This window comes from Melanerpes formicivorus, unplaced genomic scaffold (genome assembly GCF_026170545.1).
Source record: "Melanerpes formicivorus ecotype bairdi unplaced genomic scaffold, bMelFor1.0.p_v2 SCAF_2, whole genome shotgun sequence".
NCBI lineage: Eukaryota > Metazoa > Chordata > Aves > Piciformes > Picidae > Melanerpes > Melanerpes formicivorus.
In genome coordinates this window covers 54923501-54945436 of record NW_027142354.1, presented here as the reverse complement: position 1 = coordinate 54945436, position 21936 = coordinate 54923501, and the positions used below count along the sequence as shown (strand labels likewise).

The window sequence follows — 21936 nt, the reverse complement described above, 5'->3', positions numbered from 1 at the left end:
TGGGCAGGCTTGTGGAAACAGTGGTCAAGTCAAGTGACAACATGTTTCTAAACAGAGGCTCATCCTGTAATTGCAGGTTCCCAGTAATCCTCCTAATTGAACTTCCCTCTATCAGAGCATGTGCTAGTGCTACAGTTTGGGAGCCCTCTGTGGGCAGGATTGCCTTTCCTGAGTACATTGGTGTGTGATGTGCTGTACCTCTGCTGGGATTTCTGTTGCACTGGGCTGCTGGTGCTGGTTGAGCTGCCAGGGCCACCGTTAGCAAGTTGTCTGGCCCAGCTTCTGTCTTACACTCACTGTGAATCTTCCCGGGATCAAGAGCTCTTCCCGCAGCATTAAAGCTGCGTATGCTGGGGGATATTCTGTTGTCACGTGCAAGGAGATGGAGGAAGGGCTGCAAACTGGCTGATCTAATACCTGCATTATCAGTGGTTTACCTTCAGTGTCCTTCTGGAGCAAAGCTGACTTAGGAGCAGCAGCTTGCCTCATCACTTCCATGGATTGCAGCGCTGTGTAAGGACACACAGAGTGCTTCAGCGTGCTGCAGTGGTTGCAATTTTGGGTTTTTTTTTGGTTTTGAGTCATCCTGTTACTTTGTGTGGTCACAAGTTGGAAGGGTTGGTAGACAGCTCTGCTGTGCATAGCTTGGGGCTGATGGTCTGCAGGAGGTGACCATGATGGCCCTGGCAGGGTTGGATACTCTGGCGTGAGGGCTCAGGTGGAAAGCTCTCTTTGCTTTAGAAATGACCAATGGAGGTAGCCCTTCGTGTGACTAAGGTCTGCCAGTGCCATTCAGTCTGGCTCTGGTGACATTCAGAGGTGACACAGGCACCTTTTCTTCACTTGATCTAGAAGATGGTGCTCTGGATCCCTCTGGAGTGCACGTGGCATGCAGCTTGCTCCAACCTTTGCTCCTAGGGAAACACGTTCACTTCCTGCCAGGCACCCCTTGAAGTGGCTCGAAACAGGTCTACAGCCTGCTGCTATAGCAGGCAGAGCTGGCCTGTGACCTGGCCACGTGCTCACAGGTGCTTCTCTCCACTGCACTCCTGTCTTGCTTCCCAAAGTTGACCTGGCCTCTTTTGGGCCCTAGGAGAGGCATCTCTGCCCCACGAGGAAGGCGATGGAGGTGGTTTAATATCTGTTGTGCTCCACTGTTATTTGTTTGGTCTGTGGTGGGCTCTGTGGAGGTGCCCTGGTGACAGTGAGACCAGTAGTTAGGGGGCACTGGGAAGAAGTGGGGGCTCGGATGGGACTTGTGAACTTCACGTGTCCTTGACACGAGCCAGAGTTAAACCGTGATTGGAAAGCTGGGCAGTGGGTGGAAATGTGCAGTGTGTCCTTCCCGCTGGGTGCCAGTGCAGCCGGGAGGGGCCCTGTGAGCCTGGGGGCAGCCTGGTGCTGCTCCCCTCTTCCCTGCCCAGGTATGGGGGTGCAGCCCCAGAGGCTGGGGGTGGTGGGAGGAAGCAGAGTCCTTCCCGAGCACAGTGCTGAGCACGTTTTTCCAGCCGAGCGGCAGCGTGTGCCGCGCTCCTGCAGAGTGACTCTGCAGTCTGCAGGGCATGGCTGCGCGCTGGAAGGGAGCTGCCGGCAGCAGGGAGGGCGCAGGGGCTGCTTATCTCTTCTTCTTTCCTGGTAGTCATTTGACTTCTTTTGACTTGCCTGATGGATGCATGCATGGAGGGAGCAGAGGGTTTTCAGAGCAGGATGTGTTAAGAGGTTTTAGTAAGTCTGAAATGCTGAGAGAAGAGGTGAGTTTTTCCGGACTAAATCTGTGGGGAAGCAGGTATGAAATTGGAAAAGCCACAAAAATGAGGAAAGGTTAGGGTGTTGGTGATGGGAAAGTAAGGGGAAAAAGGTGTGTGGAGATACTGGTGTCTTCCCTGCCTGGTAACTGGGAGGTGCTGCCAGAAGGTGAGTCCATTGTTAAATGCTTAGCACTAAGCAGATTATTTCTGATACATATTCAGCCTTTGCACTAAATCCAATCTGCACTTCTGTTTTTGTTGTGGGGTTTTTTTTTTCCTCTCCTTACTTTAACTGTGCTTTTGAAAACTTCTGGTCAGTGGTGCAAATGAGTGATTATTAATTTACCAAATGTTAATTACCAAGCTGTCTGGTTTGCACACTTACAGATGGGGAAGCTAGTGATGGAATGAAATACTGAGAGCCTACGGTTAATAAGCAACACTCAAATGTTTCATAAGCCAACCTTTGCTTCAGACTACTGGAAATTCATCTATTCAGATTCTCCAAGGCCAGATGTTCCTTTTTTTTTTTGTATTAAAAGTTGCAAAAGAAACCCTGAATTGATTCCTGGAAGACACTTAGGACTCTTTCTACAATCATTTTAAGCTTTTGCTGTAGCCCTTCCAACCAGTCACAAAGCCCACCTAGCTGAGTAGCAATGTCTGTTCATGTCAACTCTTCCAGCCACCCACAAGCCTACTGAAAGTAAGGACTTGACCATAATAACAGTAGCAATATTCTAGGCCTTACCTAGCACAAAAAGAACTATTAAAAGGAGTGACTGAAGCACTTTGCCCTATGTACCTCGAGGTGGGCTCATGTTGGCAAGTCAGCTACAAGGCTGTGGAAGGGAGCAAGTAAATGGAAAAACAAAGATTTAAGTGTAAAAAGTGGCACCACTGTATGTAATGCTGAGGAATTCTTGATCTGGAGCAGCAGATACTGAAATGTGGATAGTAGTGTCCCATAAATACCATCTAGAGGTTTTACTCTTGACTGAAGCAGATGTGATAGGGTATTTGTGCACAAGAGCCCACCCCAACAAGGCAGAAAAGTGAATTGGAGGTGTCTTGTCTTCACCATGTGCTCAGATGACAAAGCATGGGATTTTGCTGGCTGTAATCATATCAAATTTCACTTCCTTAGTCCCAGCTAAACCTTGAGAGCTCAGGGGAATACCTAATGTGATCTAATGCATCTTCCGAGTGCTCAGAAGTCCTCTGCCGCCGCAGAGGGTCTTGCACTGAACAAAAGGGGGATTGATTTCTTTTGGCCTCCCAATCTCAGGTGAAGTCTTCTGGCTCTCCTTTTTTTTTTTTGATTGGTGAGTGACAGATGTGGCATTTGCACACTCTGCAGGGAGGAATTTGCTGTAAGTGATCCATGCTTTCCAAATGAAAAATTAAATCTGTAAGTAGAGCTACAAAGAGGACGTAGAAGAGACATGGCCGATCACAGGCAGACAGCCCTCTTAACTTTAGTTGGAACTCAAATCACACTTGATCTGATCAACAGCAGAGAAGTGGAACCAAGCAAGGATGGAGTTTGGAGGGTGATTGGAAAAGCTGTGTATTTGATTAAAACCAACCAGATAGCCTGGACTGGAGAGGGGGAACATCTCAGACTGTGAATCTGATGATTTCTTCAGTCAAGGGATTTAATTAGGCTGTCTTCGCTGTGCTGCCTTGTGTATCCTACAGCCCCCCTGCTTGGCCTTCTGCCTGCAGCCTTGAGGTGGAGAATGCCTTGCAATTTCCTGTTCCTGGGGTTTTCACATGGATTTATGGCATCCCCTCCTGATGTTATGGGGCACATCCATGATACTGGGGCTTTTGAGAAGCAGGAGGGATGCTTTTTCATGCAGAGGCTGGATTTCTGTCTGTGGTAATGGATGCTCTATAGGAAGAAGATTCTGTCTTGCTAGCTGCTTACTGAGCTGTCCTTAGGCAGAGCTTTGCTGTGGTGTCTGAGGCTGCCTGCCCTTGATGCGCACGCAGAAAAGCGTGCTGCAGCGCAATGTGAGGTGACCCTGTCCGAGGGAAATGCCAGCCTGTGCTGCTTTCCACAGCATGGGATCCAGTTGGTTTCTGGGCTGCACTAAAATGGTTCTTGTGTTCCAACAGATCTGAGACACACTGATTTTGCTTGATCACACTTGGACTTTTAGTTCTTGTTCCGTGTCCAGTACCTTAAAGAGCAATTTGTGGAGGGTGACTGTGATCCCTGGGCCCAGTCTCATGTAAGGTTGGAAGGCTGGAGGCATCCAGTGGTGTCACTTCAGGCTTATTGGTGATTAAAGGATGTGAGGCAGAGAGCTGGGTCACCAGCTGCTGCAGGGGAACTGTAATGGGACACCTCTGAAGTGCCTTGTACATTCTCTGCAGCTTTTTGTCTCGTGAATTGGCATGTTCAGTCTATGGGCGTTTTGCTGCTTGTCTGTTTTGGAGATGGGGGGCAAGGGGTTAATGGGAGAGAACACCCAGTGTTTGTTCTCTCCAGTGCAAGCACTGATAAGTGGATAGGAGAAAAAACAGCAGTGACCTTACAGTTACTCTTTGTGTGCCTGTGCATATGCAAGTGTTGGATTTGCAATGCTGTCTGTTTGGAGAGCTCTCAGGTGTTTTCTGGTCAGACTGTGTGTGTTCCCTGGAACTCCACTGGCATCTGGTGCTCAGAGAAGAGACCTGGACCCTCTTCCAGGCAGATATCTGAAAGGTTCTTTTGCCAGGCACAGTGCTGGTCCCAGTGGTGACTGTCTTCAGCTGCAGTTGCAGTCTTGCTTGGTCAGCTCTGCTGCCCTTCTGTCTGGAAGAAACTGAATGTCAGCATTAAGCTACTAACTTAATGTGTGGTATGAAGTTAAAGCTAAGGAGCTATCTTTTACAGATAATGCTCAGATTTGAGAGTAGATGATTTTTGCCAGGGGTGTTCTTCTTGCAGCTTGGTGATACTGGAATTCTTCATCCCTTTCCAAGTATGTGAAGTTAGCAGCAGCATCCCAGCTGAGCTGCACCAAAACCATGGCCATTTATACACTGAAAACCTATTTCAAGCATTTGTTTCCACATGGTTTGTGGGAAACAAATGTCAGCTCACACTGGCTGCAGCTCTTCAGCTTAGTGTAGGTATTGAGGGTGTCTGAGAAGAAACAGAAGATGGAGAGAACAGAACTACTTACCAAGGATCTAATGATCTGGATACCCTTGTGGAGAAACTGGCTTGGAAGCTGATAAATGCTTCTGTAGCTTTTTATCTTCTTGCACAGATCTTAGTGGTGTCTTAGGACCTACCCACCATCATGTGAGGTTGATCCATCTGGCTTGAATCTTTTACCCATACTAAGCTTCTCTTTGAGGAGGCAAAGATACTTCTTACAGTTGAGTGTTGTTGAGAGTTGTGAGAGGTGTTTGCCTGGACCTGGCAGCTGGAAAGGGTTGGGAAGATCTGGGTGGCAGAGAGCTGGACCCTCCCCAAGCCTGCTCAGCAAGTAGTGAAGGAGGGGGAGCAGGAAGCAAGCAAGATCTCAGGAGTGACATAATTTGCCATGCTAATCTTTGGGGTTGGGGTTTCTTGCTTTGCTACTTTTTCCTTGCAGGCCTCGCCCCCTCCTCTGAGCATTGCTTTGAAGAGGCTTGTAACTGTCTTGGGAACCTGTGCAGACACTGCTTTGGCCTCTGAGGGGGAGCTGGGTGATACAGATTTGAGCTGAGAAGTTGCCTGGGGATGGGGAAGAGATTCAGATGGCACTGGTCTTTCTGCAGCAGATGCTGGACTCTGTAATTTGGAGCTTTCCGCTGCCTGTGCCGTTTGCGGTGGGAGAATTGCTGTTGTAGCCAGAAGAGCTGAATCGTCCTTGCCGGGTGGCAGGGCAGGTTAGGAGGAAAGATCCCTGGAGATGCTGCTATCTGCCAGCATTTCCTTTCCTCATCCCTCTCCTGGGAAACTAGCACAGCCCTGCAAGCTTTTGAGCTGTCACAACCGAGTTCTGGTCACGTCTCTGCTGCCGAGTCCTGTGTGACCTTGGAGAGGTCATTTTTCTGATGATGTCTGAGTCTTTTGTCTGCAAAATGTGGAGGGATGATTTAATTACAACTGCATGGGTCCAAAGCCAGAACAAAGCAGCTGATGTCTTCTCATAGCAGTGGCAGTGTGGCTGAGCCCTGTGTCCTGCTGGGTGCAGCTGAGGAGCATCCTGTCATGTGCACTTGTACCTGTGTGTGCCCAGGAGCAGCCCTTGCTCAGCACACTGATACCTGTCAGTGAGCTTTGGTGGCTGGCAGATGACACAAAGCACATTGAGGTCATTTCTCCCCCAATTTGGAGAGCAGAGTGGTATCTGGTAGTGGGGTGCAGGGAGCTGGCTGCCACTGCCTGCAGCCCTGCCCCTCTTGGCAGTTAGGGCTGTGGGTTGCTTAATAACGAGTCAGCGTTTCTCTTGCATCAGGGTTAATGAGTTGCTCCTTAGCTGCTGTCTCTCAGGCCCTGCTGGGAAGAAGCAACGTCTGTGGCACAGAAGGGGTGCTGGTGGTGGAGGACTGAGGACAGGCAGTGAGTGCTGGAGGTCCCTTCCCAGCTGTAGCTCCAGAGCTGGGAGGAGGCAGGCTTCCTGGCAGGGCTTTGGGTTTGACTCTGAAGTGTGGCTGGTGGAGGAGGCCAGTTATCAGCATGCTTCTGGAGTGAGTGGGGGAGATCTGGGCTTGTAAATGGGGTAGCATTTCTGGACCTGTCCCAGATACCTGAATAGCAGCAGTGGCCAGATAGCCCCTAGGGAGGGAGTATGTGTGTGGCTGCATCAGCTTTTCTCTTTAAGTGCCCCATTTTAGCATATAGTTGTCTCCTGTGTTTTAAAAGTACTGTCAGGCAAAAATTGGGATTCTGTATCCACCCCCCAGCATCACCTCAAATAAGGGCTGCCCTCAATTTGGTTTTGTCTCCTGGGCTTATTTTTGCAGCAGCTCTGGGTATTGGTGTTCAGGGCAAGTGCCTCTGTCCTGCATCTGTGCCCTTACATGACCGCACAGAAGGGGATGCTCTGTGCCCATCCCCACATCCTGCTGGCCCTTGACCTCCTCCTGCTGGCTCCTTCCTCTGCCTCCTTTTGCTGATAACAGGAGATTCATGGCAAGTGGTTTCCACTGAGATGAGGTAGGCTCTGTGGATAATGTACAGAGCTGAGGAGGATGGGAAAGGGCTCGGGACATACCTGGCTTGCCAGAGGCTGGGGCTATGATCTAGTGCTCACTGGTTCCTGTGATGATTATAATCCCTGTGTTTAGACACCAAGTCTTTCTCCTTTCAGCCTGTACTGAGAAGTGTCTGTATGCAAGAAGGGGAAGGAAATGTGAGACCACAGAGCCCAAATGTTATGGGTCTTCCTTGCTTGCATCCTGGTATTGCCTCTTGGTCCATTCCATTTGGCTGTTTGGGGGTTATTCTGTACCATCCCAGTGTGGTGGACTGGATTTGGCTGGAAGGTATGGTGCAGGCAGGGGCAGAGCTGCTCCACTCCATGTGAGTGCCTGCTGCTGGACAACTGGCTGGTTGGATGTGGAAAGCTGCTTTGGAATGTTACTCTGAGGTTTGGCCTGCATCAGGATACCTGGCACTGGGGTGTCTTGTGGGAATAGCAGGTGGGAAGGTGGTGTGTATGGTGGGAGCAATCAGTGAGATTGGGTTGCTGGCTTTGGTTTTTCATGCTGGCACATTGCCTCAGGAAAATCCCAGTCTGCTCTTTGCCTGGGTCCTTCACGTTTGACTGCTCTTATTTATCTACAATTTTTAAACCTTGGGAGCACTGGGAAGGGAGCTCAACTGGACAGGCAGCCTCAGTCTTGCAGTGTGCTAGGTGGACTCCTTGGGGAGCAGCCCAAAGGGTTTATCTTTGCCAGCCACACACATTTCTGCCTCTTTCCCCACCATGGCTTTCTTGGGAAAAGCAAGCTGCCTGATTTAGACTTCTCTTGGGCACCTCAGGTGCTGCCCTTAATTGGCAGGCTAATTTCTAATCTAGTCACTTGTGCTTGCAAGGGTAGAAGGTGTCCCAAAGGGTTGTTGTGCTTGATGGTCCCTGACCCGCCCTGCCTCATCTGTCTCCTCTTGGCCTCCCTATTATTCAAACGAGCAAGTCCTGCACACTGCTTGTTTTGTGCTTGTTCTTGGTGGTGTGGAAAGCTGCCTGCAAGCCCTCTGCTCTTGGGTCTCTACTCTGGAGTCAAACCTCTGTTAATAGTAGCTGTGATGAGTTAGACAAGCTCAGTCTTCCCAAACAGGAAAGCTGAAGACTAGAGGCAGGTGTCTTTTCTCAACAGGAGTTGTGCTGGCGAGCCTCTCCTGGTGAATGTGAGCAATACCTGCCCGTGGTCATTGTGTGTGGTCCTTGCTTTCTACTGATCTGAGCAGCTGAGGACCTTCTGCTGCTTTTCTAGCACACTCCGTGGCAAATCTGTTGCTGAGTAGTTGTGGTTTCTAGAAGGGGATCGCTGGACCTGTTGTAGATGACTGGTTGTGCAAATGGTTGGCCAAGCTGTGGCGTGCATTTGATGAAGAGTTGCTTGGACAGCCTAGCAGGAATGCAAACTGGAGAAGTGTACCTGGCAGGGGTATGGAAAGGAGGCTGGTTGCCAAGGCCTGTAGCTCTTGGCTGGCACAAAGGAATTCCTGTCCTCTGCCACTGTAGTAGTAGTCTTAGTTGTTAATTTGGGGTTTTGGTAATAGCTGGTACAGCTAGCTGGTCCAAACAGGTAACATGCATTAACCAGTACATGGCTCCTCTGTGGAGAAGTTGTCTAAGTGTTATCCAAGTAGGAAGATGCAGAACTTGCCTCTTGCTTGGGATCTTTCAGACCAAGTACAGGGTATTTCTACTCCCTGTTGTAGGAGCCTGACCTCATCAGCAACCATCACAGAAATACAAGATGTTTAGGTCTGCCTGGATGATGTGTTGGTGGAGGGTTGCAGTAGAATGTGGAGTCTGCAGAGCATCCAGGCTGGTGCTTGGAGGCTTTTCTGGATGTGTTGTCTTTACCCTCAGATGTGCCTTCAGCATGGCCACAGCCCATAACCTTGTGTAACAGCAGAGGTTTTGCCATTTTCTTTTTCCCCTCCACCCTTGCTTCTGCTGCTCATAGGTGGGGTGAAAGCATCCCTGCCTCAGGATGCCTTGAAGATGGTGCACTGTTACAGGCAGATAATGGGAGCTCTTTGGTAGAGGCACATTTTTGCTGCTTCTGCGTTCATTGAGCTCAGGCCAGAGCGCCTTGTTCCTTCCAAGGGGTTGGTCCTTGCTGCAGCTCTCATGACTTTACAGCTCAATGTGTGTTTTGGGCAGCTGATAAGCAGGAGCCAGGGGCCTGCCTGCCCCTGTTCTAGGAGGACCTTGGCTTGCAGCAAGCCTGCCTTCCTTCCTTCTCGTCCAAGTTCCTTGAAGAAAACAGTGTATTGCTCTCAAAAGTGCTGTATTGATAGCTTTTGGGGAGCCTCTATCAACAGTTTCTCCACACATGCTGTCATGCATGCTCCTAAATGTCTTTCAACTAATCTTTCCCAGCTACTTCAGTGAACTCCCAACAATAAATAGGGTCATCAGGAGAAGGACCTGTGCCTCTAACTGGAAAGAGCATGGGAGGATTGAGTGATCTGACTGAGCATCTGAAACTGCCCATACTCCAACAGCCCTGCTCACCATGCTGTCCTGGCTGGCAGAACCACATGAGGTGGAAAGGGGAAGGCAAAAGTGTTCCACCAGAGTGATGCACGATGTGCTAAGGCACTGAGCCTCCATTTGGATGATAGATTCATGATTCTGGCTGCCTGTTCTGTTACTGCTCTGAAGACCAAGAACCATCAGGAAAATGCTCACTTTGCTTTTGCTTTGGCTGCCCCCTGCATCCCCTAGTGGGTCACCGTGCTAGGTTCTCTGTGCAGGTTTCCATTTGATATTGCTGGCCAAGGGGAGTGTGAGAGTGCCATGGAATAGGTCTTGCTGTGCAGCTTTCTGTTAGAAGCCAATATAGAAGATTATTTATGAGAACAATGCACTCAGATAAACACTGTCTCCCTCAAAAGTCTTTCTCACAGAAAGTGGTTGAATTGAGGTAGGTTGCAAGCTGGATTGATGTTTAACTTGGGATACTAAGAAAATACTTCCTCTGTTTAGCTAAAGCAAACAAATCAAGAGAGGAGGAACCTTTTAAATATGATCTGCACTCCAGCTGTAACCAATACTGATCCTTTCTTTTTCTCCTTGTCTCTTACAGATATATTTCCAACGGACGGCCAGGCTGGTATGTATTATTTGGAGTTCTTCAAACCTCCTGCTCCCATGCCATCTCTGCACTTCTTTCTGTGCTGATCAGGTTTAGAAGACTGCTGCAGGACTGTGAAACAGACATTATTAATAAAAAAAAACCCTAGAAATTCCCAAGCCAAAAGCACTCCTCAGAGAAAACTAAGCAAAGAAGTCCTAGTACTTGGCCATTGCTGCGTGGTAGTGACGTGTTGGATGCTGTACTGTAGTGATGGCTGCAGCTGCTGGAGGATTTCTTTCCTGCCATGTGTTGTAGAGTGGCAAATTTGGGTGTTCAGTGTTTAAACAGTCTGGGAATTTATAGGTCTTGATCATCACATAAAACTGACAACACTGATGCATCGAGATGCAAATGTAACTCAGAATCACTGCTCTTTGTGTGTTGTATACAGCTTGATGTGTCTGTCTCTGAGATGTACATTTGAATGTGTGATGCTTAGACAAGGTCCCTTTGGGGCTGGCTGTGCTGCTGCTGAGTATCACTGTTGGAGACAGCTGAGATCCACCCTGCATTGCCGTCTACAAAAGACCAGTGAAAACTTCCTGGCTCCAAGGTTCAGCCTTTCTAGGAGGGGCCCTGTAGAAATGGACTGGGGTCCTAGTGAGAGAGGGAAGGCTTCTTTGGATGCAAATCCAAAAGTTGGGAAGAGGATGTAGACTTTTAAAGCAGGTATTGATGATCTCAGTTCTTGCCTTTCCTAAACTGCCAGAATCTCTTTGTCCAAATTGAAGTGCCAAGACTGAAGGAAAAGTTTGTGTTTCACACAGTGATACCAAGACCAGTCAGTAAGAACCTGTTGCCTTGTGGAGGTGTCCCATAGCAGAAGCACTGAGAATGGGGGTCAGTGTCTGGTTTGGCCTTGTGTGACCTCAAATGTATCACTGTGCTCAAGCCCTGCCTGCATCTTTGGCTTTGCATGGGATCACATTTCCTCAGTTCACATGATAGTGTGAGGATAAATTGCTGCTGATTGTGGAGGCATTGTGTGATCAGGATTTGGAAGAGTTGGAATCAGCTCCATTGTTTTCAGGTTGGGGGTTGTGTGTGTGTGTGTGCTCATGTTCCCATGGTACAGAACTAGATCCACTGGGGCATTGCAGAAGATGCCTCTGCTGCTGTTGGATAAGTAATCCAAGTAGTAACCCAACCCATTTGTAAGTCTTTCATGATTCTCTTGCTTTCAGAACATGTGTGGAAAGCAAAATACTAATAATGGTTTTGGAGCATAATATTCCCATGTACTGACATCATAAGAGGCTTTTCTGCACCCTGCTGAAGGTCTGCCTTCATTGGATGTTTGATTATTTTTACTTGTCTGCTTGTTCTGCAGACCTGGAGATGTCCTTTGGTTGGCACAGCTCCATTCTCTCCAGCCTGTTGGGGACCTCCACAGCTGCCTCCAGGGTGGGGCATGAGTGTGCATCTGCAGGAGATGATAGCGTTTCACTGGGTGCATGTTACATGTCAGTAGCATTGCAGAGAATGGTACCTACAGAGCTGGGAGGTTTTTTACAGTTCTGTGGTTTTGAGAAGTGAAAGCTTGAACAGGATTCCTCTGAAGGGTAGCTGTGCAGGACGCTGCACAGCCTTTACTGCGCCTTCTTCAGAAAAGCCCTGAGGCTGGTGCCATGCTTTTCCTTCCCATGCACTGTGCTTATTTGGAAGCCCTGACACCTCAAAACACAGTGAAGTGTGGATACAGCAGGCAAAGGCAGGGTAGCACCACTGGTGGGGGGCAGCAGGCTCTTCTGGAGCCTATCTGCTCCTAGCATTGGAGTTGTTGTACACTCCTGAGGCCGCTGGCTTTGACTGCCTCAGCTGCCTTTGCTGAGGTTTTTTATTTGCTCAGGTCTGTTAGGGCAAATCACCAGGACTCCCATGTGTGTGTCAGTGGCTATTGTTTTGTTTTGCTTTAAGATTAATCTTGTAAAGCCAGGTGGATTTGTATGGGTGGTTTCCTCTTCTGGTGAGAAGTCTGTTCTTCCACCCAAGCGTAGTGATGGAGGATGCTGAGTTGCAGGAACAGAGTTGGGACCTGCAGAGGCGGTGAGCCTGAGCCAAAAATCAGCCATTTTGTAGGCACAGGAGCTGTAGTGTGCCCCAAAGCATGTCCCCACTTGTTGGTCTCTGGAAGCTGGAGGCGTTCTGCCCCCAGCCTGGTGTCACGTGCAGGTGCTATGGAGGTGGAAGGGCAGCAGTGTTTGCGTCCTGGTTACCTAACAGCGTCTGGAAATAAAGCTGCTCTTGGAGATCAGTGACAGCAGTTCCTCCATCCTCTCCTACATCCAGCAAGTAGGATCCAGCAGCTGTAGGGTGCTTTTCAGAAGAAGCCACTTCACACCTTTGGATCTGGGGTTCAGGTGGAAAGATGAGAGACTTTAACACCCTTGAGAGAAGCAAGGCTGGGCTCGGCTTGGTGGTGTAGTGGCAGAGCAGAGGGATGGACTCATACAGCCACTTGTTAGAGGAGTGATACGAACTCCCATCTCTACCTGGGCATCTGTGGACATGGTGGCCATGGACACCTAACCTCTCTGGGAGCCTGCCTTTGCTGTCCACCTGCCAGGACTTGGTGCCACATGGAGTGGTGAAGTTTGCTGCCTGCTATTAGATGAAGCACTTTCACTTCCTTTAAACGGATCTCCTGCTAGCTTTGAGTGCTGTTCCTGTGTCCTCCTGCCAGCCTGCTGCCCTCCTCTCACTGGTGGAGGAGGACCCCAGCCTCTTTAGTCTCACCTCTTAAGAAGCTGCCTCTGGGTGATTTAACTGCTTTCCTGTGTGCATTGGTACTGTGCATCTGTAGCACTGCTGTGCCCTTGCTGAGCTGCAGAGACCAGAGCTGAGTGCAGGGTGGAGCTGTGAATTCGTTGGTGTTCTGCAGAGCAGTAAGTGATGCCCTGCCTTGCTCTCACTGCTCTTGATTATTCTTTTTAAATCTTCTACTGCACCCTGAGCTGATAACTTTGGAGAATTGTCAGCAGTGGCTGTGTACCTTTCTTGAGTAACAGATGCCACTTTGAATTAGACACTGTGAAGCTTTCCATAAAGAGATGTGGGTGATGCTCCCACTGCAAGGAAGCAGGTTTTTGTAAAGAGAAGGGGAGGAAGTGGATCTTCTAAATCAGGAGAGAAAGTGCAGTCTCTCACTCTTTTGTGGCTGAGTATTCCTGACTTCTTTGGAAAGCTCTCTGATTAGGATATTTTATAATGCTGAATATTGAGACAGAGGAAGCAGCCACCTGTAGCCGTGGAATTACCTGGATTGGAGAGTAGGTTATGCAGCAGGATGGGCAGCATTTGTTATGTCAGTTTCACTGTATCTGGCTTAAGGTGGGGAGAATAAGTGAGGATGTTGTGTCTTGCTTAGAAAGCATGCCCTGGAGTTAGCTCAGCTGAGAAACCTTAAGGAGCCTTCCTGCCTGCTCCCAGAGATTGCAAGGATATTTGGCTGCCCTGTTCCTGCCACGGTTTTAGTGCTCTGGATTTGCCAACAAGAGGGATACCCTATACCTGTGCTTAGTGTAATCCAGCTGTAGGATTTCTTCAGCTCATTTCTGGAGACATCCTGCTTAGTGGGTGACCAAGGTCTGGCCTCCCAAATTCCTGGGAATGCTTGCTGCATCTGGGCCTACCACCAAGTTGCTGTTGCTTTCCTCTACCCAAGGAGACGGGGCTGCATTTCTGTCTGGTGGCGATTTTGTCTTCCTTCAGGGTGTGAGCTGAGGTCTTGCACAGACTCTTTCTGTTGTATGTCACTGGGGAGGCAGGTTGGCAGCTGACCTAGTGCAAGATTTGCGGGCAAGGCCTAGCAGTTGCTTTGCAAATGGCCACCGCAGAGGGGAGGAAATAAGCAGACAAAGTCTCGTGCAGGAGTCACAGTGGTGAGGAACCAGGAACGATGTTATTTCAATTACATCATTGTCTCCTTTCTAGGAACTCAGTCTCTGGCTCCTTCCTTTGAGATGACAGGTTTTCCAGAGGCATGCTTTGTGCAGAGGTTGCACTTTTGCCTTGTATGACCCCTTGCCCCCTCCCCTGGCGTGGGTGGAAGCCACACAGTCCTCTCGTCAAGAGCACAAACGTTAGGAGCTGGAGGGTCTTGTGCCAGGCGCTTGGCTCTCGATTCCTGTCTCTTCCTTGTTAAATACTTACAGTGAGACGTACCAGATGCTTCCCAGTAAAGAGTTTTGTCATCTTCCAAGTCCCCAGATGCTGCTGTAGGAGTCTGACAGCCATTAAAGGGATCACGTCAGCCTGGTGCCCTGTGTTCAGCAGTGATGTGGTGACCTCGCTGCAGGCACCGCTTGTGCTCTCGTCAGCCGCAGCGGGAGGCAGGCAGAGAGCACCCCTCTGCTGATGGCAAGAGATTAATGATGGCTGGTCCTCAGGACTCTTTTGATTTTATGGTTTTTTCTCCTCCTTCCTTTGGAGTTCTTCTGCTGCAGCGTGAGGGGGAGTGGGTGATGCTCTTGGCTTTCATTGCCGCACACCTTTTTCTGGGGCCTTCTCCATGTAGTGATTCGTGGGACCGCAGCACAGCTGCCTTTGCTCCCTCTCTGTTCTCAGCCTGCCTGTGTCTGTCTTGTCCACCCAGTCACGGTGTGGAAAGAAAGCTGGCTGAGCCAGAGGTGGGCTGAGCCAGGGGAGCCAAACTCGCATCACCAGGTGTGAGCATCACCAGCCCTGACTGTGCAGAGGCCAGCAGCCGGAGCGTCACTGCTGAATGCCACTCCGGTGCTGGTCACACTGGTCAGATTCCCAGTGTGCCTCCCACTTTCAAGATAAGGTCTAGGACCTTGGGCTGGCCCCTGTTTGTTGCTTTTGGTGCTTATCAGCTTTTACACACAAGTTGACCCACAGAGCAGCACTGAGGATGGGAAGGGAGGCCGAGCCTGGGCTCTGCGCTGGTGTATGTGCACACCGGGCTGCCTCTCCTGCCAGGTGTCCCCAGCCTCTTGGAGTCACAGCTCCCGGCTGAGGGAGGGACTTCCCAGGTGCGGTGGAGGGAGGATCTCTGGAGGTGGCAGGCAGGCTTCTCCAAGCAGGGGGGGCAGGGAGGGGCGGGCTGGCTAGGTCATCGTTTCTCCAACTAAATATAGTTGTCTGTGCTTTCATAAGGGCAGGATTTTTGCGTCACGTGACGGCCTTATCCCTCCCGGCCGGCAGCCGCTGGAGTAGGGGATCGTGTGTCTGAATGGGTAATAATTAACTGTTAACTAGCTTTTCATTAGAGCCTGGCAGAACCAGCAGAGCCATGCAGCAGAGCTAAGCAGGAGCAGGGAAACTGCTCCTGCTTCCTCCTGGAGGCTGCACCGCCCCCCCTTTAATTTGCAAATCAGTTGTCCCCAGAGGTGAGTGGGTTGGGTTGGGTTGGGTGTTTTTGCTGTGTTTTATAAGGAGCTGAGTCCTGCCATACCTTGTGTGTCTATCCTTGCTGTCTTGTGGTTCCTCTTCATGTCACCCCCTCCTTCTCCCCCACCAATGATTTGGTCCTTTTAGGTCATGAACTGTATCATCTGTTCTCCAAGCCAGCCTGGAGGACAGCCTGACCCTCTGGCTCCTCCACAGTTCAGCCTGCCTGCATGGCCTGGGCCCCTGCTGCTTTGCCTTTCCCAGTGCTGAGGTGTCCTTGCTGTGCCTCACTGCCCTGAGTGGCAGCTGGATCAGCTTGTGCCTTTTCTCAGGGACTCCAGCCTGCCTGTGACTGCCTGCTGTGGCCTTTGACTGGGAGTGTTGCTGGCTTTTCCTGCCCCTCTCCCTGAACTGTTTAACCTGACAGAGTGTTTGCAAGGTGTCCTTGGAGGCTTTTCTCTCTTCTGTGATGGCAGAGGAATTGCCGGTGAAGTGCTCTGCTGGCTGCACACTTATTTGCACCAGACAAGCTGGGTCAGGCCCTGGTGCTGGAGTGTTTCCTCCTGTAGCAGTAGTGGGGTGAGGGGTGCTTTTCCCCATGCTAAGGGAGAGCAGGGTGGTTCAGCAGCTCTGGAGGTCTGAGTCAGCCCAGCTCCCTCATTTTGACACTTCTGGAGTCCAGTCAGCCGGGTGACCTTGGCTGTGTCCCCAGTGCAGTGCATCCACTAGCTTTCCCAGCAGGAAGCCCCTAGTTCAGGGCACAGTTTTCCATAGAAAACTGTAGGAGTTCCTGTGCCCTCACATTCTGCATGAGCCTGGCATCCCAGGGGTCAGTGTGGTGGTGTGAGTGTGGATCATGTGTCAAAAGTTTCCTAGAAATCCTCTTCAGGGAAGAGCATTGCTTGAAAAGGAAGTGGAAAGATGTTACTTGCCCTTAAGAGAGTTCATTTGCTACCTTTAATAGTAGCTGTGTGTGCCAGGAAGAACCCAGGGTGCCCTTGCTGACACTGTTCATGTTAGAAATGCCTGGTAGCATTTCTTATAAGGTCTCTTCCAACCTGGTTTGGTTTATTCTAAATTAGTTTATTCTATTCTACTTGTCTGGAGTGTAGCTTGGCCACAAGTTGAAGGGTTTCTGTCTTGGACTGAGAGGCTTCAGGGGGGATGGTTATGCATCTTTGGTAGGTTCAGACCCTGCAGGTAGCTTGTGTCCAGAGCTTGTAACAGTTACGTGCATTTAGAAAGCTCCCTGTGACCAGAACTGAGTTTTCCATCCTGTGCCACTGCTTGCTCCAAAGGTCTCTGTGCTGTGGGTAAGGAGCTATCAGCAGAGACAAGCTCTGCAAGTGTACTGAGCTGCTTCACTTCCCCCTGCTTGGGACCTCTTTGGAGCATCAGCCAAGCAGTGTAAGGACTTGGAGAGCTGGGAATGTAACTCAGGTGCTCACACTCCCAGCCTGTGACAGCATTGCCCTGGCATGCTGTGTTGAGCCTCCCTGTCCCCCTGGCCTCTCCCTGTGCTTTTCCAGGGCAGACTCCCTAGCTCTTGGAGCCTGCCTGGGGCACCCAGGTGGGAGTGTTCTCATGGGCTGTGGAGCTGTCAGATGCCCTTTTTGGAGTTATTTTTAGCCAGTGATCTTTGCAGCAGGCGCAGAGCTTACATTGCAGAGAAGTGTAGGCAGCTCCCTGCTCCCTTTGCTCTTACAGTAGGGCTTGCAGGCTGGAGCTGAGTGCTGAGGAGCTGCAGAAAATTGCTTGGAAGGCTTTGAGCCCCAGTGCCTGGAGCTTGTCACTTGGCTCCTGCTGAACAGGCTTCCCACATCCTTTGAGTCCAAATCTCTCCTGTCCATGCACCTCAGCAGCCAGTCTTCTGCTTGGTCCTGACCTTGCCCATTCTGCTGTAGTTTTTTCTTGCCTGTGCAGGAAACTTGTGATGCTGCAGGGGTGTTGCAAATATCCCTCTTTGTATAAAGAAGGCCAGATGCTGTGCTGACAGCTGGGAGCTGTGAGACCACATGCTACCAGCAACAGGGCCAGCTGTGATTCTCTGCAGTTCCCAGGAGTGAGTTGGAGTTGGGGAGGGCTCCTTTATGCTGGGAGCTGTCCTTCTGATAACATCTCATTTCAAGCTCTTGGAGAACTCTATCCAGTGCTTCATTGAATCCCCCTCCAGGCACCCACCTCCAGCTAGAACTGCAATTTGGTGAGAAGCAGAGCCCTAAAACATGGCATACATAGAGGAGATGCAGTCTGCCTGCCCGGTTTGCCCTGAGCCTTGCTACTTTCATGGACCTTATGATGCCTTCAGCAAAATGTGAGTGAGCCAAGCAGCCAGTGCTGTAAATCTCAGGCCCTTCTGCTCATGCAGGGAGCTGCAGAGACAAGTGTTTCTCCTCTCAGTCTGGTGTTGGCTCTGACACACGGCTGAGGCTGGTGCTGGAGCAGTTCCTTGGGAGGCAGGCAGAGGTGGAAGCTGCTATTTGATCTCTGGGAATATCCACACATCTCTGCCCCCAAGGAAGGGCTACCAAATGGCTCCCTGGGGAGACTGATGTCCCCTCCTGTCTGCCTGTTCCTCCCAGCCCCTTTGCAACAGCAGGCAACAGACCCTTATTGTAGTCTTAGTGATGAAGAAATAGGTGCAGCAGCCATGGGAGGCGGACAGAAAGCATTTGCCTGTTCCTCAAGGCTTCTGCCTCTAAATTCAGGGGAACTCTCCCTGGGACCAACTCTGAGTAAGAAAATCCTTCAGCACCATCTGCAGCAGGCAGGCTGCTGGTGGGAGGGGATGGGCTGTTGTTAGCTTGCAGGTCACATCTGGCCTGCAGTACTGATCTGCAGATGTCTCTGGAGAAGGTGTGGTGGTGGAGAGCATGAAGCTCCCCAGCTGTGTCTTCAGGCTCAAATTTCAGTTCCTGGAGGTCGAGTGCACGGGCAGTGCTGAATGCCACAGGAGAGCCTCTCGAGCAGTGTCTTGTCCTTGAGGCTTTCCAGATCAGGCTGCCCTGGAAGGAGCTTGTTTGAGGCCTGGAGGAAGGGCAGGGGCAGAGTTGGTGCCCTCAGTTCCTCATGTTGGCAAGGTGGGGATACACCTTTGTGTAGCTGTTCTCTCTTGGCTCCCTAGACCTTCTCTGGGGCCACAGTGGGGTCCTTGCAGGCTTAGCTGTGGCTGACTGCTTGCTGGGACATTCTTTCTTATGGGGATTGCTTGCAGGTTAGTTCTGTCCCACCATGCCTGTCCTGTCTGTCATACTCTAGGAGGGACTCCCAGCCTCTGTGAAGGACTCTAAAGGAGGTAGCTATGTCCAGGGGAAGGAGCTAATTCCCAGCCTGGTTTCTGTGCCTGGACAATGAGCATGTATATACAAATAGCCTAATGGCTTCTGGCTTTTCTCAGAAGTGTCCTACCTGGGTGTCCATTGGTTTCCTCAGGAGGTTAATACAGATCCTTTTCCTTGCCATGTCATTTTGCCTGGGACGCTTCCCTCACTCCCTTGTGACCTGCCCAGCTCCTCAGGCTGCTCAGGGCTCGGCTTGCCCTTGCTCAGGCTGCACATCCTCTTTCTCATCACCTTGAAGAAGCATTGCCAGAGCAGGTGTCCTGTCATGTTGGTCATGAGCTGCACATGCACCTTGACTGTGCTGTGGAGCACAGGAAGAAGGGAAAATCATCCAGAAAGTGTCAAATAGTGACAGATCCCACTGGACTGCTTGGCTGGCTGCCCTGCTTGCACCCTCAGATTCCTGCCAGGGCTCAGGAACTGGGGATACCAGTTCAGCTCTTTGAGCCCCAGCAGGACTGTGGCACAGAGCATGTGCCCCTGCCTCAGCCTCTCCAGCACAAAGTCCAGGCTCTTGGCTTCACAATTGCCTTCATCAGCAGTTTCTCCTAGGTGCTAGGCTGTAGGCTGGAGTGGCTTGGGAGCAGGCTGGTTCCCTTCCATTGACTTTACCTTTGGGGAAGGAGGGCTGTGCTATGTTGGGGACAGAGTGTGTGCCAGAGCTGAGGACCCTGTATTCCTGCTGGGAGCCTGGGCTGCTCTCTGAGGCTGTCCCTGCTGGTGCTGAGATGCTCTGAGCCTCGGTCAGTGTTGCCTAGGAGTGGTAGGGACATCAGGAGCAGGCTCCAGAGCATTCTTGCTGGAGGTGCAGGTGTTTCTGCAGCATAAGGCCAGGTCTCTTCCCAGCCCTGCAAATTTATTCCACTTTGATGTCTTCTCTAGAAATCCATTGCAAGCTGCACTGGGTGTAAGGAAAGGCAGGGAACCAGGCCAGCAGGCATGAGGTGTGATTATTCCCAGGTAAGGTAGTAAATATGTGTCTTAGACTGACCTTGGTGATCCTACAGCATGCGTACCTGCTGGGATAGAGGATCCCACTTAGCTGTGGAGCTGCTGTTGGCCTGGCTGTCTGGTCTTTGTGCAGCAGCTCTCCTTCCAGGTAGATGTTTGCTCACCCAGATGCCCCTTTGAGTTTCCTGCCTTAAGGGCAGCTGTGAGCTGGAAGGAGAGCACAGGGTGTCTGCACAGCTTTGCCCTTCTTGGTGTGCTGGGGAGCAGGGGTAGAAAGCCAGTGAGTGCTTTGGCCATGCCTAAGTGGTGGGAGGGGTTTGGCTGCAATGCTGGCATCAGGGTTGTGATGCTCCTATCTGTGCCTTGCCCCCTCAGTCCTTAAGAACCTCCTCATGCTGGGCAGCCCCACGGGCAGGCAGTTTGGTTCTGGCTGTGGGCAGCAGGTCAGAACTCAAGAGCAGCAGGTCAGTTCCTGGCTGTGCCAGCATCTGCCCTGTGGCTGTAGGCAAAACTGCTCCTTCCTTCCCTGTCCACTGTCTCCTTTGTTTTCTCTGTCCCCTTGAATGGAGGGACCCTGGTTTTGGTGGGGGAGAGCTGTTGGGCAGTGCTAGCACAACTGGAAACTACTTAGTGCCACCTAATCAATGCACAAGGAGGTTTGTGAAATGCCAGGAGGTCTGAGGTATCCATCAGCAGCTTCTAAGGGTTCTGCTGCCAACCAGGGCAGTATCTGGTATCTGTTGCTAGCACTATCTGTCCTGAGCTCCTGTGTGGAGAGGAGCAACACCTGCTTGCTCCCTATTTCACAGGGTTATGTGCTGAAGGGGAGCAGGGTTTTCCTGCAGTGGCATTTGGTAGGGATGCTTTCAGCTGTGCACCACAAGATGTGCTGTCCCTGCAGGAAGGTTTTCTTCTGAAGCCTGGGCACCTGTGTTAACCCATCCATAAACACACACAGGCTAGGTTTGGGTTTTGCTGTTTTTAAAACCACCTGGATTTGCTAGAGTCTGTAAAGGAGCCTGAAGAGCAGTTTAGGGGTGTGACTGCCAGCAGCTTGGCTACAGAATCACTGATGGGTGGGAGCTGGGGCACTTGGTTAGGTTGGCATGCCCTGGAGCATGCCAGGCATGCAGTTTCTTCTTGCCATGGCTCTTGGCTCTTGTGTCTCTCTCTCTCTGTCTGCTAGCACCATTGTACCCTCTTGGTCTACTGTCTTGATCTGAGCAACCAGGACTTGGAGATTTCAACTCCATCCACAGTGGCAAGAGCCTCCTGCAGCTCCTGGCATGGTGCTGGCCTGGTTGTGCTCCCTAGAGCAGCCTCCTGCCAGGCTGCACTGCCAAGGCTGCAGCTCTTTGCTTTGTGTTTTGTCTTCCACTGAGCTCTGCAAATGCTAATTAGGCTTCTCAGCACCTCAGCTAGATAAGGGATCCCTGTTCCTATCTTGCAGATAAGGAAAGCAGCAGAACTTGTTTTAATCTCCTCCCTCCCCCGCAAAGATGATGTGGCACCCCCCTCTGCTGCCAGTGGCCCTTTGTCCTTTTTCACTAGAGGTTGTGAAGGGGCCTCTCCTTGACTGCTCCCCAAAAAGGAACAAGAATATCTGTGGTCATGAGGTGCCTGAGCTAAAGCAGCTGGAGTCCAGGGCTGCATGCCATTGCTGTAAACTCCAGGGCTGCAGTGTGTTGGCAACCTGTGGGATGCTTGCAGTGAGAGAGGGAGCCTTGTGCTCCCCCTATCCAGAATGATCAATGCCCAAAGCAGGCTGCAGAGCAAGTTCAGGTGTTTTTTTTTCCCCACAGTGCCAGGTATGTCAGTGATGCTGGATCAGGCAGAGGTGCTCCATACCTGTGGAAAGCCAGGGTGGTTGTGGGCTTCTGCTGTAGTACTTGGTGGTGCCTTTGGTAGCTATATTTAGTTGGTGACATCTGTGGGGGGTTGAGTGGAGGATTTTAGGGGCTGTTCTGGAAGTGCTCACTCCTCACAGTAGCAGGAAAGTTGGAAGGCCTTGTGGCAAGCATTGTGCTGTGGAGCTGAGATTCTCAGTGAGGTGCATGTGGAGTTATTGAGGGTCACGTAGGACTGTTGCTTATTGGGGGAGGCAGAGGGGTTGGGCTGGGGTAGTCCTGGGGGAAAGGGGAGGATCTGGGGACCTAGCTGAGAGCTTGGGCTCTCCTAGGGGTGAAATGCCCATGCAGGAGCCTTAGGCAAGGGGACCAAGAAAGGTGAGTGCACAT

General features: G+C 50.9%; 1 protein-coding gene across 1 annotated transcript in view; it reads left to right on the top strand.

Annotated features, from left to right (window-relative positions):
• Positions 1 to 21936, top strand: part of LARP1 (La ribonucleoprotein 1, translational regulator) — a 47398-nt gene that overhangs the window by 6306 nt on the left and 19156 nt on the right. The window contains exon 2 of the mRNA XM_068161725.1: positions 10005 to 10031. Within this exon, the coding sequence (XP_068017826.1) occupies positions 10005 to 10031 (27 nt within the window). The remainder of the gene's footprint in view (positions 1 to 10004; positions 10032 to 21936) is intronic.